General features: G+C 51.1%; 1 protein-coding gene across 1 annotated transcript; it reads left to right on the forward strand.

The window, feature by feature from the left end:
• The first annotated feature begins 754 nt into the window (after window positions 1-754).
• LOC115615832 lies at window positions 755-14,268 on the forward strand. Its single transcript, XM_032920271.1, has 4 exons — window positions 755-3,277; window positions 3,620-3,702; window positions 8,474-8,797; window positions 8,857-14,268. Exons 1-4 carry the CDS (start codon window positions 834-836, stop codon window positions 11,571-11,573), a joined length of 5,568 nt encoding a protein of 1,855 aa, XP_032776162.1. The 5' UTR covers window positions 755-833; the 3' UTR covers window positions 11,574-14,268.
• The last annotated feature ends 3,870 nt before the right edge of the window (window positions 14,269-18,138 follow it).

Here is an 18,138-nt window from a genome sequence, read left to right on the forward strand (position 1 = left end):
CTTGGGAACCTGTATGTACTGCTGAGCTTTCAGACGGGCTTTTTGGAGATGCCCTGTAGGAAGCATGGCAGTGGGCATACTATCCTGGAAGCAGGCACTTCCCGTGCCTCAGCAAGCGCCACCACCCTCGGCATTGCCTTTCTGGAAGGCTTCTCCGCTGCCTCCCGCCAGCTCTGCTCCGCTCCTGCGTGTCCGGCTTCGGCTTTGGGGCGGCCACGCTGTGCACGGTTCGCCTCTGGGACCTCGCCAGCCGCGAGCTCTGGGCAGTGGAGGAAGCCGCGGGGCAGCTGCCGGCGCTGCCCTGGTGCTCGGGGTGCAGCGGCGGACCCGCGGGTCTCTCGGCGCTCCTGCCCAGTGATTCCGTCCCCGGCGTAGTTTGCGCGCGTCCTGCAGCAGGGCCCCAGCGTGGGCGAGCGCCCGGCAGCCGCGTGTGTGCGCTACAGGTCTGTCTGTCGGGCGATCCGGGAGCACCGGCAGCCGGCACCAGGGGCGGGCGCAGTCCCGCCTCGGGCCGCAGGGTGGTGCTGCCGGCCAAGGCGATGCAGAGCGGCTGCAGGAGGGGAGGTGGCTGAGCTTACACTGGCTCTGCCCAGCCCAACGCAGACGAGCCGAGCCGAACCGAGCCGAGGTGGGCAGAGCCGGACAACGGCGGCAAGCGGTTCTCCGTGCTATTCACGACCGGGATACGGTGGCGGCGCTCTGGCCGCCAGCTGGAATCGGCGAAAAGGAGACCGTCCGTCCACTGCTCTGCTCGTCGCGCTTCTGCCGGGCACCGCTTGCCACGGAGGACTACGAGGACGATCCCCGACACGGAGGCTGCTCGCCGCCCCGCCATGGCGACCGCAAGGCAAGTGCTCTCTCTCTGTGCTTTCCTCTCCCTGACGCACGCTCGCGCTGAACCCATCCGCTATTCCGTAGCTGAGGAGGGCGAGAGCGGCTCCGTGGTAGCCAACGTGGCGGAGGACGCGGGGCTGTCCCCGGCGCAGCTCTCGGCTCGCGGCGCCCGCCTGCTCTCGGAGGACGGCCGGCAGCACTTTCGCTTAGACCGCGCCAGCGGCCGCCTCGTCGTGGGCGAGAGGCTGGACCGCGAGGAGCTGTGCGGGCAGTCCGCTACCTGCACGCTGCCCTTCGAGCTCCTGCTGTCAAACCCCGTGCAGTTCTTTCGGGTCGAGGTGGCCGTGGAGGACATCAATGACCACGCGCCCGCTTTCCCGGAGGAACAGGTCACCATTAAAATCCCGGAAACGAGCAACCCGGGGTCGCGTTTCCCTCTGGAGGGTGCTCTGGACCTGGATGTTGGCAGCAATAGCATTCAGACTTACAGCATCTCTCCCGACAACGAGTACTTTAGTGTCGTCTTTGGGAGTCACATTAAGGACAAGAAGTATGTAGAATTGGTCTTGGGAAAACCTCTCGACAGAGAGGAGCAGGCAGAGCTGGATTTCAGTCTCATTGCCGTGGATGGGGGCTCTCCACCCAGGAGTGGGACCACTCAAATCCACATTCTCATTCTAGATGTAAATGACAATGCTCCAATCTTCTCGCAGGAACTGTATGTTGGGCAGGTTTTGGAAAATGCCCCGAAGGGCTCTGTGGTTCTCAGAGTAGTAGCAACTGATCAGGATGCAGGAGTTAATGGAGACATCTCCTATCAGTTTAGCCATGCAGGAGGCCAGAGCCATTCAGCATTTGCGATTGACCCCACAAGCGGTGAAATTAAACTCACAAAGCCTCTGGACTTTGAGGCAGCAGAGAATCACGAGCTCAGCGTGCGGGCCACAGATGGTGGGGGCCTCTCATCAATTTGCAGAGTGTTGGTGGAGGTGGTGGATGTGAATGACAATGCACCAGAGCTGGTGGTCAGTTCCTTTAGCAACCCCCTCCCTGAGAACACGTTGACTGGGGCAGTGGTTGCCCTCTTTACTGTCAGAGACCGGGATTCTGGTGCTAATGGGAAGATCTCCTGTGCCCTTGAGGACCAGCTGTCATTCTCCCTACGCCCAGCCTATAAGAATTACTTTGAGCTGGTGACTGTGAGTGCACTGGACCGGGAGGAGACAGCACAGTACATCCTCACTGTCACAGCAGCAGACGCAGGGTCACCTCCTCTCACAACGACCCAGACCTTCACAGTGGACATCTCCGATGTCAATGACAATGCACCTGTCTTCAACCAGCCATCGTACGCCATGTATGTGCGTGAGAACAATGTCCCCACAGTGCTTGTTGGAACCATAACTGCTACGGATGCTGACGTGGGGCCCAATGCCAAAGTGACCTATTCCCTGGTCCCAGCCCACCCGACAGAGCAGCCTCCCTGCTCCTGCATCTCTGTGAACTCTGAGAATGGAGATGTGTTTGTGCTGCGGCCCCTGGACTATGAGCAGGTGAGGCAGATCGAGGTCTTGGTGAGCGCCTCCGATGCGGGTTCACCTCCTCTCAGTGCCAATGTCACCATCCGTATTTCTGTGGTGGATGAAAATGACAACTCGCCACTGGTGCTGTACCCCTCACAGGATAGCAGCCCTTCATCCAGAGAGCTGGTGCCCATTTCAGCTGAGGCGGGCTACCTTATCACCAAAGTGGTGGCTGTTGATGCCGACTCAGGGCAGAACTCATGGCTCTCGTACCACCTGCTGAGGGCCACTGATCCTGGGCTGTTTGTGGTGAATGCCCAAAGCGGGGAGGTGCGACTGAGGAGGTCGGTGACAGAGAGAGACACCGTGAAGCAGAAGCTCATTGTGTTGGTGCGAGACAATGGTAAGCCTCCACTGTCAGCCACTGCGGTGCTGAGCGCACTCATGCTCAGTGACTTCTCGGATGTGCGCCTACCACAAAGCAGCCTGGCCATGGAGGAGGATGAAGGTGCCTCCTTGACAACCTATTTAATAATTTCATTGGTTTTTGTCTCACTCCTCTTCCTCGTGTCCACAGCAGCCTTCATCGCTCGGAAGGTATGCAAGAGAAAGGAGCTGAAGGATGGGCACGTGCTTTATGGCGCCAGCAACTTGCAGAGCAACCTGGCTGATGCGGCTGCTGCAGGAACCCTGCCCCACGCCTATTGCTATGAGATCAGCCTCACAAAGGGCTCGGGCAACAGCGAGTTCAAGTTCCTGAAGCCCATCCTCCCCAGCCTTCCTCCACAGCTGCATGCCACAGGTGAGGGCACCAACAATGAACAAGATTTCCCATGTGCTCCTCTCACCATGGAGGATGTGGCACCAGACAACCATGGGGTGCTCTCTGCAGAGCAGTTCAATAGTCTTTCCTTTAACTAGCATGGTGTTGGCACAGCCAGAATCTTTACGTCTCATTACCCAAAAGGTTCCCTACTAGGACATGTGGGCAATGGTACCTTCAGAGTTAATCTGCATATACAGTTGGCATCACTGTTTTCCCACAAAGTGAGAAAAAATATTGAATTTTCCTACAAAAAAACTAACAGAACTCGACAAAACAGACTAATGCTCTCTTATTCAGGAAATGGTATTTTTCAACTCTCTTACAGGCATTTCTGAAATGTTTTGAGAGTGGTTTTTTTTTTCAGGACTCAGCTAAGTTCTTGGCTCCCTTGGTGGCTGGGAAGACCACGGACCAATTACTTTTTTCTGTAACGCAGTGGCGTGGTTGGGCAAACAAACTTCAACCTTGCAGAAATGCTCGTAGCCCTCCTCATGGGTCAGGAAATCAAGGACATTGTGGGTACTGTGTGACAAGGTGGCGTGAGCATGGGGCTCTTTCTCCTCTGGGTTCTGGATGTCTCTATCTGAGACTGGAGGCTCTGTCCATTTTTCCTTCTGGACACCGTGTCTGTCTGTGTAGTGGTTGTGTGTCTGCCTATGCTGCACAAGGGCTTCCCATCGAAGCAGGCAGTTGCTCCCTTCCCATCTTTGAGATTCAAGCAAAGCAGGAAGAAATATGTCTTCACTCTTTGAGTACAGCACTCTCATTTTCTCTAGGGTAGAGCAGAAAAACACACAAGGTCTTCCCTAGGCCCATAATGGCTGTTTGGGTGGTCTGCCTCTTGGGATTCCTCGGAAAATACAGCAGCACAAATGGTGTTGGAATAAAATCTAACGGATCAGACCAGACTGGACTAGACTAGACTACACTAGGATAGAAGTATTTAATTTGAAGAGACTTACAATGGTCATCGGGTCCAACTGCCTGACCCCTTCAGGGCTAACCAAAAGTTAAATTATGTTTTTAATGTAATTTTACAAATGCCTGTTAAACACAGGCTTGGGACATTGACCACCTCTCTAGGAAGCCTGTTCCAGTGCTTGACCACCCCTTCAGGAAAGAAATGCCTCCTAATATGATGTCTAAACATCCCCTCGCGTGGCTTTGAAACATTCCCATGTGCAATATCACCGGACATGAGGGAGAATAGGTCAGTGCCTCCGTCTCCATTTCCTCTCCTTAGGAAGCTGACGCTTACATGCTGCTTCAATTTTGTGCTGTGTTTGATGCCCACAGAATGCAGTTTGCCCTCTTGGCTTCCAGGGCACACTGCTGGCTCCTACTGAGTCTGCTGCACACCAGCATCCCCAGCAGCTCCCTTTCTGCAGGGCTTCTCTCCAGCCTCTGCTTGCCCAATTTAGACTAAAATCAAGAAAAACTACATCCACCCCTTTCCCTTCATCAGGGAGGCAAGTGACCTTTATACCCAGAATGATCTTCTCCATATTTTATCCAACAGCTATGGTGAGAGCAACAGGTCTGTATTTGCCTGTGTCTTTCCTCATGCCCTTCTTGCAGACTGGAAGAACATTGGCTAGCTGCCAGCCAGGAAGCTCAGGGGACTGTCCTCTGTCTCAGGGGATTGGGCAGCCCTGGAAGCTAATGATTTAGTTAAGAAGAGAGGCAAGAAAAGCACTGAATGGCTTCTTTTCTCCTTCGTCCCTGTTACTCAGGGAGGGACCATATTCTGCAAGTACCAGTCTAATGTTTTCTTTTGACCTCCTCTTGCTATGAACGTACTTTTAAAAGCCATTCCTGTTGTTCACCACAACACCTGCCATTTTCAACTCTGATCATGTTTTGGCCTTTCATGCCTTCTCTCTGCATATATGAACTGCAAGCTTCCTGCGAAGCCTGACCTTGCTTCCAGAGATCATACAATTTCTTTTCCCTCTGGAGCAGCACAAGGGTTCCCTCTTTGGCTAACCTGGTTTTCTGCCCTACATGCGCGACTTTTGGCAAAGTGGAATTGTCTCATAATAAGTATACGGAGTTGTGAGAAGATATTCCTTGTCCTGGGATGGATTGTGTGGAAACTCCACAAGTTGCTTCAAGGGACTTTTTCTGAAGGTAGAATTGAGGTGAAATCAGAAAAGGGACATTGGGTTTGGGCTTGTCATTGTTGTTTCTGAATCCAGAGGTTTCTTGATTGGACTGGAAAGATATTCTGCTATGATTTTTGTGTTTTTCTCTTAGAGCATTTGCATTCCTGTTTTTGTCTTTTCTCCTTTTACTCTGCAGACTGTATTTGAGCAGATTGTTTGAATGAATGCAGTGTGGCACGACATATTCAGAAACCCTCATGCTATGTTGTCCTGCAGTTATAAACTGTGCTGTTTTAACTTGGGCAGCCTTGTGTGTAAAAGTAAGTAAAGACAACACCCAAATGCTTTGTGTGGAGCCAGTCTTCTTTGTAGGGCTGTTCTTTCTGGGAAAGCTCTGTCACAGTTTCCAAAGGGCTGGGAGTGTTTTTCCCATGTTGTCCCTTGGCTGAGGTAAGGTTGAGTGGGTCCATTTCTTGAGCTGGGAGATGTTGCCATCAGAGCCTTCAGGAAAGTTGTGGGAACTGCTGGCAGGCCTCTATGGGTCTCCTCAGTAGTGAGCACCTGGCTGTGACGGGGCAGACTTATATCCAGATTGGGGCAAGCTGACTCCTACAGTCCCACAGGCACTGGGTATGGAAAGGCCTCTCCAAAACATGAATGTTGGGAGAGTGACCTTCCCAACCCTCCTGACAGCTCCAGCTGCAGATGACAACTGTGAGGCTTTCCAGAACAAAGCATTTGTGACAATAAAGGTGTAGGAGATTCAGAAGATGGATGTCACAAAGATGGTATCCATGTTCCTTTGAAAGTGTTTGGGAGCGCTCCAGGAGGTGAGTATTTGGTGAGCAAAACCAGCAACCAGGGAGAGGCTTCTCTCCAGAAATGTCTCAGTCTTCACTGGCAAGTGCTCCAGCATCAATGCCCAAGTCACAAAGGGCGTATCATGGACTGACACTGATGAACCACGTGCTAGAGAAGAAGATCAGGTTTGAGATCACCTAAAGGAACACAAAGGTACAGAAATTCACAGGACCTGAAGAGATGCAAGTGGTCAGCCACTATCCATCATGTTTCAGAATTCTTGGTGGTTGGGTGAAGTTCCCAGTGGCTGGAAAACAGGAAACATAACCCATATTTTTACAAAGGCATAAAGGAAGAGCCAGGGAACTAAAGGCCGTTCAGTCTCACCTGAATGCCAAGAAACATCATGGAGCAGATGCCCCCAGAAAGTATGTGAAGGGTCATGGAATATTAGAATGTGATTGCGACTGCCGACATGGCCTAACTGATGTCCCTGAACAATTCGGTGACCTTCTACAATGGGGTTATGGCCCTGCTGGATAAGGGGAGAGCAAATGATGTCATCTACCTGGACTTGTGCAAAGATTTGACACTGTTCTAAACAACATCCTTCTCCCTGCACTGGAGAGATGTTTATTTGATGGATGGATCACTTGCTGGATATGAAATTGGAAGGATGTTAGCACTCAAAGATTTGTAATTAACAGCTCGATATCCAAGTGACAAGTGGTGTTGGTTGATGAGAAGCTAAATGTGACCCAGCAATGTGTGCTTCCAGCTTTTAGGCTGCCAGCATAAGAAGGACATGGATCTGTCGGATTAAGTCCAGAGGGGGGCCACGAAGATGATCAGATAGCTGGAACATTGCTCCTATGAGGAAACCCTGAGAGAGTTGGGGTTGTTCAGCCTGGAGAGGAGGAGGCTGAAGGAGGCTTTAAATTAGCCTTCCTAAAGGAGGAGTACAAGCTCCTGTACTGATAGGACAAGTGGTAACAGCTTTAAAATGAAAGAGGATTGATATAGATGAGATATTAGGAAGAAGTTCTTCCCTGTGTGGCTGGTGAGGCACTGGAACAGGTTGCATGGGGAAGTGGCTTGATGTCCCACCCATTGCCAGGTTGGATGGGGCTTTGAGCAAACTAGTCTAGTGGAATGTATCCCTGACCATGGCAGGGGTTTGGAACTTTTATGGGATCTTTAAAGTCCCTTCCAAGCCAAACCATTCTAGGATTTCGTGATTCTATGAAAAGCACAGCCATACCTTCTGCAAGGCCCTGATAAAAAGGTAAGTGCTGAGTAAAGGCTCCACTATCCAGTGAACCTGAGCAGAATCATAGAATCATTTGGGTTGGAGAAGATCTTTGAGACCATTGAGTCCAACAGTTATCTTCACACTGCTAAGGCCACCACAAAGCCATGTCCCAAAATGTCATATCCAGGGATGGTGACTCAACTGCCTGCCTGGGCAGCCTTTGCCAATGCTTGAAAACTCTTTTGGTGAAGAAACATCTCCTAACATGTCCAATCTAACATGACCTTTCTGGCACAAACTGAGGCCATTTCCTCACATTCTGTCACTTCTTGCTTGCAAGAGGAGAGATCCAGCCACTTCACTACAAGCTCCTTTCAGGCACAGGCCTTGGCTGTGTTGTGTTCCACAAATCCTTTGCCGAAAGAAGAAATTCAGCTCTTTTCTAAACAAGGAACTTGCAGGCAACTCCCACTTGCTACTGATGAGAAAGCCACCTGTGAGCAATGAGTCCACATAGGAACTTCTTCTCCTGGGACAGTGGAAATCAATAGAAACTGCCCTTTGGCAGGAAAGCTCTAAACTGGCTGAAGACCTGTCACGAGGCTACTCTCTCTTTTCCCTGACTAGGGTCTGCCTGGCATGAAGTGCAAGTGGCTTGGGTGCTATGTGAAGCTGCTCTACTCAGGATTGTCCACATCGAAATGGACATAGGATTAAGGATGCTAATCTCCTCCAGTAGTGACAGCTGTAACAAACGGAGCTGTGAAAGACGTCTGAGGGAGTTGGTGTGTCTCTCCTCTGGAGGTCACAAGAAACCAGCACCTCCTGGTGTAAACCTGGTATTTCTCAGGTCGTTCCAGCTGGAGAGTCTAGGTGTCCGAAGCAGTGCATAACTAGAGAGTTTGTCACAGTTTTACTCAATGAGATGGGGAAAGGCAACTTTCTGCACTGGAAGGACTGCACACACTGCTGAACTTTCCCTAGAGCTCCTCGGAGGCGCCCTTTAGGAAGCAGTGCGACGGGCAGGAGCGGTCAGAGAGACTAGCCTGGGTGCATGCACGTTCTCTGCCTCTGCAAGCACCGCCACCCTCGGCATCGTCCCACTGGACGCTTCTCCGCTGTCTCCCGCCAGCTCTGCTCCGCTCCTCCGTGTCCGACCTCGGCTTTGGGGCGGCCAGGCTGTGCACGGCTCGCCTCCGGGACCTCGCCAGCCGCGGACTCTGGGCAGCGTGCGAAGCCGCGGGGCAGCTGCCGGCGCTGTCCGGGAGCTCGGGGTGCAGCGGCGGCCCCGCGGAGCTCTCGGCGCTCCTGCCCCACTTTTCCGTCTCCGATGCGGTGTGCGCGTGTCCTGCCGCGGGGCCCAAAGGCGGGCGAGCTCCCGACAGCAGCGCTTGTGCTCACGGGTCCGTGTGCCGGAGCGAACTGGCAGCGCGGACAGCGGGCAGCGGCGGGCGCAGTCCCGCCTCGGGCCGCAGGGTGGTGCTGCCGGCCAAGGCGATGCAGAGCGGCTGTGAGACGGGAGGGCGCTGAGTCCAGCCTGGGTCTGCCGAACACACGCAGGGCAGAGCAGAGCAGAGCCCCGCCAAAGCCAGCCAGACAACCGCGCCGAAAGGCAGCAAGCGGAGGAGAACGGTGCCCCGTGTCATCTGTTGCCGAGACACAGCGCCCGCACTCTGGGACGCCAGCCGGAGCCGGAGAGAGGGATCGCACACGTCCGCCGAGCTGCTGCCGGGACCTGCTTGCCGCGAAGGACTGCGAGGACGATCCCCGACACGGAGGCTGCCCGCCACCCCGCCATGGCGACCCCAAGGCAAGTGCTCTCTCTCTGTGCTTTCCTCTCCCTGACGCACGCTCGCGCTGAGCCCATCCGCTATTCCGTAGCTGAGGAGGGCGAAAGCGGCTCCGTGGTAGCCAACGTGGCGGAGGACGCGGGGCTGTCCCCGGCGCAGCTCTCGGCTCGCGGCGCCCGCCTGCTCTCGGAGGACGGCCGGCAGCACTTTCGCTTAGACCGCGCCAGCGGCCGCCTCGTCGTGGGCGAGAGGCTGGACCGCGAGGAGCTGTGCGGGCAGTCCGCTACCTGCACGCTGCCCTTCGAGCTCCTGCTGTCAAACCCCGTGCAGTTCTTTCGGGTCGAGGTGGCCGTGGAGGACATCAATGACCACGTGCCCGCTTTCCCGGAGGAGCGGGTCAATCTTAAGATACTGGAAAGGAGCGACCCTGGTTCACGTATCCCTCTGGAGGGTGCTCTGGACCTTGATATTGGAAGCAACAGTATCCAGTCTTACAGCATCTCTCCCGAAAATGAGTTCTTTAGTGTTGACTTTGGGAAACCGAGGGACAGCGACCAATATGTTGAACTTGTTTTGGAAAAGCCTCTCGACAGAGAGGAGCAGGCAGAGGTGGATTTCACTCTCATTGCCGTGGATGGGGGCTCTCCACCCAGGAGTGGGACCATTCAAATCCACATTGTTGTTCTAGATGTAAATGACAACGCTCCTGTCTTCGTGCAAGACCGATATATTGCACAGGTTTTGGAAAATGTGCCAGAGGGCTCTGTGGTTCTCAGAGTAATAGCAACCGATCGAGATGCAGGAGCTAATGGGGACATCTCCTATCAGTTTAGCCAAGCAGGAGGCCAGAGCCACTCAGCATTTGTGATTGACCCCACAAGCGGTGAAATTAAACTCACAAAGCCTCTGGACTTTGAGGCAGCAGAAAATTATGAGCTTAGAGTGAGGGCCACAGATGGCGGGGGCCTTTCAGCAATCTGCAAAGTGTTGGTGGAGGTGGTGGATGCGAATGACAATGCACCGGAGCTGGTGGTCAGTTCCTTCAACAGCCCCCTCCCCGAGAACGTACTGCCTGGGACAGTGGTTGCCCTATTTACTGTCAGAGACCGGGATGCTGGTGCCAATGGGAAGATCTCCTGTGCCCTTGAGGACCAGCTGTCATTCTCCCTGCGGCCAGCATATAAGAATTACTTTGAGTTGGTGACTGTGAGTACGCTGGACCGGGAGGAGACAGCACGGTACATCCTCACAGTCACAGCAGCAGACGCGGGGTCACCTCCTCTCACAACAACCCAGACCTTCACAGTGGACATCTCTGATGTCAATGACAATGCACCTGTGTTCAACCAGACATCATACACCATGTATGTGCGTGAGAACAATGTCCCCACGGTGCTTGTTGGAACCATAACTGCTACGGATGTTGACGTGGGGCCCAATGCAAAGGTGACCTATTCCCTGGTCCCAGCCCACCCTACAGAGCAGCCTCCCTGCATCTCTGTGAACTCTGAGAATGGAGATGTGTTTGTGCTGCGGCCCCTGGACTATGAGCAGGTGAGGCAGATCAAGGTCTTGGTGAGAGCCTCCGATGCGGGGTCACCTCCCCTCAGTGTCAACGTCACTGTCCACATTTCTGTGGTGGATGAAAATGACAACTCACCACTGGTGCTGTACCCCTCGCAGGATAGCAGCCCTCCGTCCAGTGAGTTGGTGCCCACTTCAGCTGAGGCAGGCTACCTTATCACCAAAGTGGTGGCTGTTGATGCTGACTCAGGGCAGAACTCATGGCTCTCGTACCACCTGCTGAGGGCCACCGATCCCGGGCTGTTTGCGGTGGGTGCCCAAAGTGGGGAGGTGCGACTGAGGAGGCCGGTGACAGAGAGAGACACCGTGAAGCAGAAGCTTGTTGTGTTGGTGCGAGACAATGGTCGACCACCACTGTCAGCCACTGCGGTGCTGAGCGCACTCATGCTCAGTGACTTCTCGGATGTGCGCCTACCACAAAGCAGCCTGGCCACAGAGGATGAGAACAGCTCTCTAACAACCTATTTAATAATTTCATTGGTTTTTGTCTCACTCCTCTTCGTTGTGTCCACAGCAACCTTCATCGCTCGCAAGCTGTGCAAGAGAAAGGAGCTGAAGGATGGGCACGTGCTTTATGGTGCCAGCAACTTGCAGAGCAGCCTGGCTGATGCGGCTGCTGCAGGAACCCTGCCCCACGCCTATTGCTATGAGATCAGCCTCACAAAGGGCTCGGGCAACAGCGAGTTCAAGTTCCTGAAGCCCATCCTCCCCAGCCTTCCTCCACAGCTGCATGCCACAGGTGAGGGCACCAACAATGAACAAGATTTCCCATGTGCTCCTCTCACCATGGAGGATGTGGCACCAGACAACCATGGGTTGCTCTCTGCAGAGCAGTTCAATCGTCCTTCCTTTAACTAGCATGGTGTTGGCACAGCCAGAATCTTCACATCTCATGACTCAAAAGGATCCCTACTAGGTCATGTGGCAATGGTACCTTCAGAGTTAATCTGCATTTCCAATTGGCATCACTGTTTTCCCACCAAGTCAAAGTCTGAAGAAAGGCTGACGAATCCTACAAAAAAACAACCAAACAAAAGAAACCAGAGCTTCTTTACTGCGAAATTGCATGTTTCAGCATTCAGAAATAGCCATTTCTGAAATGCTTTAAGAGTGGGGTTAGTTCCAGAAACCCTAGCTAAATTCTCGTCTCTATTGCTGACAGTCAGTGCTGTAACACAATGGCATGGATAGGCAGACATCACATCCTCACTGAAATGCATGTAGCCCTTGTCCCACATCAAGAAAGCAAGGAAATTGTGAGTACCATGTGGCAATGTGTTATGAACAAAGGCCTCTTTCTTTTCTGGGTCCTTTTTGTCCATCCCTGAGATGGGTAGGGTCTTTTACCATGTATGTCCACACAGGTTTTTTGTGTCTGTACATGCTGCATCAGTGCTGCCCAGTGAAGCAGAGACTTGCTCACATCTAAATATGGTGATGTGCACAATTCCAGCTCAGCAGGCAAGATTTTGATCCTTTAAGTACAGCTGTCTGATTTTCTCTAGGGGAGAGCGGCAAAATGCATGACATCTTCCTTTGGCCTGTAAGGGGAAGTTACTTTCCTTGGGGTTGCCTCTGAAATACAGCACCACAAACAGTGTTGGGATAGAATGTAACATAACAAAACAGAACAGAGTAGTAGTATTTGAGTTGTGAGGGGCCTAAACTGATCATCTAGTCCAACTGACTGACCACTTCAGGGTTGACCAAAAGTTAACATATGTTTTTATGGGCATTTTATAAATGTCTGGTAAACACTGTCAGGCTTGGGGCATCGACCACCTCTCTAGGAAGCCTGTTCCAGTGTTTGACAACCCTGTCAGGAAATAAATGCTTCCTAATGTCTAGTCTAAACTTTCCCTGGCACGGCTTTGAACCGTTCCCTGTCATGGATGAGATAATCACCTCTTTTGGGCCTCTCCTTGCCTGATTTTTACTTATACCCAGGGGCAGAGGTTTTTTATATGAACTTGTTAGATTTCCTGCCATTAATGATTCCCCAATGTCTCAATCTATCCAGATTCCTCTGCATGGCGTCTTGACCCTCAAGAGAGCCAACTGCACCTCCCAGTTTAGTATCATTAGAAGAGTTGCTAATGATCCATTCAACTCCTGCATCTAGATCACTGATAAATACATTGAAAAGTCCTGGGCCTAGAGTTGAACCATGAGGAACCCCACTGCTGCCTGTTACCAGACAAATTTAGCCCATATACTGCAGCCTTTCAAGCCCTGCCCTTCAGCCAGTTCTTTACCCAGCTCGCTACGAACCCAGTCATCTCACAGTGACCTTATCGTAAGCAGAACTTTCCCCTGGGGAGCCCATGTTGACTATGTCTGATGACCTCATTGTTCCTTAAATGCCTTTCAGTAGTACCCAGTATGACCTTATCCATGATTTTTACAGGAGCTGTGGTGAGACCAACAGGTCTGTAGTTGCCTGTGTCTTTCCTCATGCCTTTCTTCCAGACTGGAAGAACATTGGTTAGGTACCAGTCACCAGGGACCTCCCCAGACTCCTGAGACCTTGGGTAGGTGATTGAGAAGGGTCCTGCTGTAACTTCTGCCATCTCCTTCAATGCTTTGGGCTGAATCCCATCAGGTTTCATGGACTTTTGTCCATACAGCTGATACAGCTGGTCCAGAAATGGAGTCACTCAGTGTTCTCACACTTGTGGTCCTCTGTCTCAGGGGACCAGGCAGTCCTAGGGACTAACAATTTAATTAAAAAGCAAGGAAAGAAAGGCATTGCACACCTCCAACTCTTTTTTGTCCCTGTTAGTCAGGGTGTGATCTTCTTCTACAGGTACCAGTCTAATGTTTTCTTTCAAACTCCTCTTGCTATGAACACACTTAAAAAGCCATTCTTGTTGTATGACACAACATTGGCCAGTTTCAAGTCTGATCGAGTTTTGGCCTTTCGTGTCTTCTCCCTGCATATATGAACCACAGCTCTGCAAGCTTCCTGCAAAGCCTGACCTTGCTTCCACAAATCATACAATTTCTTTCTCCTCTGGAGCTCCACAAGGACTTCCCTATTTGGCCAATTTTCTGCCCTGCATGCTCGACTTTTGGCACAGTGGAATTGTTTTCTAATAGACTGTAACCCTACAGAGTTGTGAGAACATGTTCCTTGTCCTGGGGTGGACAGACTGGAAGAACATTGGTTAGCTGCCAATTCTGAAGGTAGAATTGAGATGAACTCAGAAAAGAGACATTGGATTTGGTCTTGTCAGTACTGTTCCCAAATTCAGAGTCTTCATGATGGGAATGAAAAGATGTCCTGTTATGATTTTTTGTGGTTTTTCTTAGAGTATTTGCATTCTCCTTTTATATTTTTTTTTATTTTCTTCTACTCTGTGAACTGTATTTGAACATTTTCTTGCCTCTTCCTCTTAAGAAGTACTCTCTCACCCATGTATAATAACAGATTGTTTGAATGAAGGCAGTGTGGCACAGCATACTTGGAAACCCTCATTCTGCAGTTATAAACTGTGTTGTTGTAACGCAGGAGACTCTTGTGTGTACAAGCAAAATAAAGAGAACACCCGAATGCTTTGTGTGGATCCAGTCATCTTTGTAGAGCTGTTCTTTCTGGGAAAGCTCTGTCACAGATTCCAAAGGACCAGGAGTGTTTTTCCCATGTTGTCCTTTGGCTGAGGTAATGTTGAGTGGGTATAATTCTTGAGTTGGGAGATGCCGCCAGCAGAGCCTTCAGGAAAGTTGTGGGGAGCAGGGAATTGCTGGCAGACCTCTACAGGTCTCCTCAGTACTGACCACATGTGTGATGGGGCAGTTATATCCAGACTGGGGCAAGCTGTCCCTCAGCCTCCTGGGGGACCTGTGTGTGCAAAGGCCCCTACAAAAGAGGGATATAGGGAGAGTGATGTTCTCAACTCTCCTGACAGCTCCAGCTGCAGATGGGAACTATGAGGCTTTCCAGCACAAAGTGTTTGTGACACTAAAGGTGTAGGAATTCCAGAAGATGGATGTCGCAAAGACAGCATCCCTGTTCCTTTGGTAAGAGTCTGGGAGAGCTCCAGGAGACGGGCATTTGGTGAGCAAAAACAGCAACCAGTAAGAGGCTTTGCTCTTGAGAAATGCAGAGGATTACAGTCTCCCTTCCACAAGGCCCTGATAAAAAGGTAACTCCTGAGGACAGGCTGGTGTACTGATGCTGACCAGAAGACCATTTTACATCAAGGACTGAGAGATCCACTGTCCCGTTGATCTTGGAAGGCACAGGCTTAGGCCATCCTGTGTTGTGTTCTATGGCATAAATCCCTATTCCATAGCCAGCTCATGTTAACTGAGGAACCCACAGGCAGCTCCCACTTGCTACTGGTGAGAAAGCCACCTGCAAGCAAGGAGGCTGCATGGGAATTTCTTCTCCTGGGACATGAGAAACAGTGAATAGAAATTGCTCTCTTGCAGGAAAGCCCTAAATGGCTTGAAGAACTGAAATAGGGGCACTCTTTCTTTTCTCTGAGTGGGGTCTGCCTAGCAGTGTGTGGCGGGATTCCCCTTTCTAACTACTCTGCTCAGGGTTCTCCACATCCAAAGAGACATGGGATTATGGATGCTCATCTCCTCCGATAGTGACAACTGTAACAAATGGAGTTGTGAAAGACATTTGAGAGAGTTGGCATGTCTCTCCTCTGGAGATAAAAGGAACCAGCACCTCCTGGTGTAAAACTGCAGCTTCTCAGGTTGTTCCAGCTGGAGGGTCTGGTTGCCCGATGCAGTGCATAACTTCAGGATGAGACAGGGAAATGCTCTTTTCTGCACTGGAGAACCTGCATGAGGTTTCCTGAGGGGCTCATCTGAAGTACCCCTTAGGATGGATAACTTCTTAGTTCAGGTAAGACACAGTCCTACCAGAGGAGATGCATTTCTGGACCTGCTGGTCACCAACACAAGCAAGCTAATCCGAGACATCAAGATTGGAGACGGTCTGGGTTGCAGTGTCACATACTGGTTGGTTTCACAGTCTTGAGGGGTATAGGTCAGGTGAAGAGTAAAGTCATGTCCCTATATTTCAGGAAAACACACTTCCCACTCTTCAAGGGGTTAGACCCCATGAAAAACTGCCCTCAGGGACAAAGGAGCATAATTGAACTGACAGATCTTTAAGGATGCTTTCCACAAAGTGCAAGATCTCTCAATCCCCACACATAATAAATCTGGCTGCGATGGGGCCCAGTTATATCCAGACTGGGGCAACCTGGCCCCTACTCTCCTGGAAGACCTGGATGCGTAAAGGCATCTACAAAGCAGGGAGGTTGGGGGAGTGATCTTCCAAACCAGGATGGAAAATAAGGAATAGAAGGCAAGAGACTGACATGGCTGAGTAAAGACTTGCCATTCAAACTAAGGGGCAAGAACGAAATACACAGGCAGTAGAAGCTGGGATAGGTATCCTGGGAAGAGTCTAGGGACGCTATCCGGTTGTGTAGGGGCGGAGTTAGGAAGGCCAAGGCATGACTGAAGCTGAACTTTTCAAGGGATGCATAGAATAGCGTGAAGGACTTCTACAGGGGGAGCAAAGTCCTTCCCCTGCCGCTGTAAGAGAAGATCAGGTTTGAGACCACCAGAGGAACTGGAACATACATAAGTTTATGGGACTCGATGAGATGAATCTCAAGATTCTGAGAGAATTGGCTGATGTAGTTGCCAAGCCACTCTCCACGATATTTCAAAAGTAATGGCAGGCAGGTGAAGTCCCCGGTGACTAGAAAAAGGGAAGTATCACACCCATTTTTAAAAAGGGTTGAAAGGAGGACCCTGGGAACTAGTGACCTCAATCTTACCTCTGTGCCTTGGAAGATCATGCAACAGATCCTTCTAGAAGATGTGTAAAGGCACATAGAGAAGAGGGAAGTGATTTGAGACAGCCAGCACAGTTTCACTGAGGGCAAGCCTTGCCTGACCAGCCTAGTGGCCTTCTATGACAGAGTGACTACATCAGTGACTAAGGGAATGTATCTCCCTGGGCTTCTGTGAGGTCTTTCACACAGTCCTCCACAACATTCTTCTCTCTAAATTGGAGACAGGTGGATTTGATGGATGGACTGGTTAGTGGATGACGAATTGGCTGGATATTCTACAGCATAATGTCCAAATGGAAATCAGTGGTGAGTGGTTTGCCTCCAGCATCCATATGGGGGCCAGTACTGTTTAATATCTTTATCAGTAACACAGGCAGTGGGATCAAGTGCACCCTCAGCATATTTGCAGATGACACCAGAATTGATGGTGTAGTTCATACACCTCAGGGACAGGATGCCATTCAGAGGCAGCTGGACAAGCTCAAGAAGTGGGTGCAGGTGAATGCCATGGTGTTTAACAAGACCAAGTGTAAACTCCTGCACCTGGGTCAGGGTGTGGCAGATACACCCGCCCTGATAATAGCCTTGACAAGGACCTGGAAAAAGCCTATGGAAGCTTCCCCCCACTAATGAAAGCCTGGGAGAGCTTCCTGCATGCTCAGCTCTTGTTCCACTCATATGGTGGCAAGCAGAGAGACGAGGAAGTTGGGGTTCTGAGACAATGAGGGGCTACATGACCATCTATGGCCACAGGTCACGTTCAACCAGGGTATAAAAGGAGCCCCTTGGGCAGCCATTTTGATTTGGCCCTCCTCAGAGCAGTGGTCTGCAGTCGGGGGCTCTTCACTTTGGCCAGGACACCATCCAAGGTAACTCCTTGTGGTTGAGAGCCCTCCATTTTTAGGGGAGTGATAGCACGTTTTGGATCATTTGGCCCTAAAGTTTAATAATTGGCAGTGTAGTGATGAATCCATGTGACATCTTGAACCTGTAGTTAATGTGGCTGGAGCTTTAATTGAATTTGAACAATACATTTTGTTTAGACTCTATTTATTGGTTCTGTGACATGGGGCAACCTCCAGAATCAATACAGGCTGGGGGATGAAGGGGTTGAGAGCAGCCCTGCAGAGAAGGACTTGGGGGTAATGGTGGATGAAAAGGTGAACGTGAGCCAGTGATGCACTCTCACAGCCAAGAAAACCAGCCATATCCTTGGCTGAATTAGCAGCAGCATGGCCAGCATGTTGAGGGAGATGATTCTGTCCCTCTGCTTTGTCCTGGTGAAACTCCACCTGGAGTGTCACATCCAGCTCTGGGGTTACTTTATTGTGGCCTTTCAATAATTCAAGGGAGCTTGTGAGAAAGATGGGGACAGACTTTTTGTAGGGCCTGTTGTGATAGGACAAGGATGAATAGATTTAAACTAAAAGAGGGTAGATTCAGACTAGATATAAGGAAGAAATTGTTTATAATGCGGGTGGTGAAACACTAGAACAAGTTGCCCAGCGAGGTGGTAAATGCACCATGCCTGAAGATATTCAAGGCCAGGTTGGACAAGGCTTTGAGCAACCTGGTCTAGTGAAAGGTGTTCCTGC

The sequence above is a fragment of the Strigops habroptila genome, chromosome 12, assembly GCF_004027225.2.
Source record: "Strigops habroptila isolate Jane chromosome 12, bStrHab1.2.pri, whole genome shotgun sequence".
Classification (NCBI taxonomy): domain Eukaryota; kingdom Metazoa; phylum Chordata; class Aves; order Psittaciformes; family Psittacidae; genus Strigops; species Strigops habroptila.

Excerpts from the sequence above, each read along its gene's own strand:
- LOC115615832 (XM_032920271.1), top strand. The coding sequence starts at position 834 with ATGGCGACCGCAAGGCAAGTGCTCTCTCTCTGTGCTTTCCTCTCCCTG. Across the intron at positions 3,278-3,619 it reads AATAGTCTTTCCTTTAACTA|TGGCGTGGTTGGGCAAACAA; the intron begins GCATGGTGTTGG and ends TCTGTAACGCAG. Across the intron at positions 8,798-8,856 it reads AGCGGGCAGCGGCGGGCGCA|ACGGGAGGGCGCTGAGTCCA; the intron begins GTCCCGCCTCGG and ends AGCGGCTGTGAG.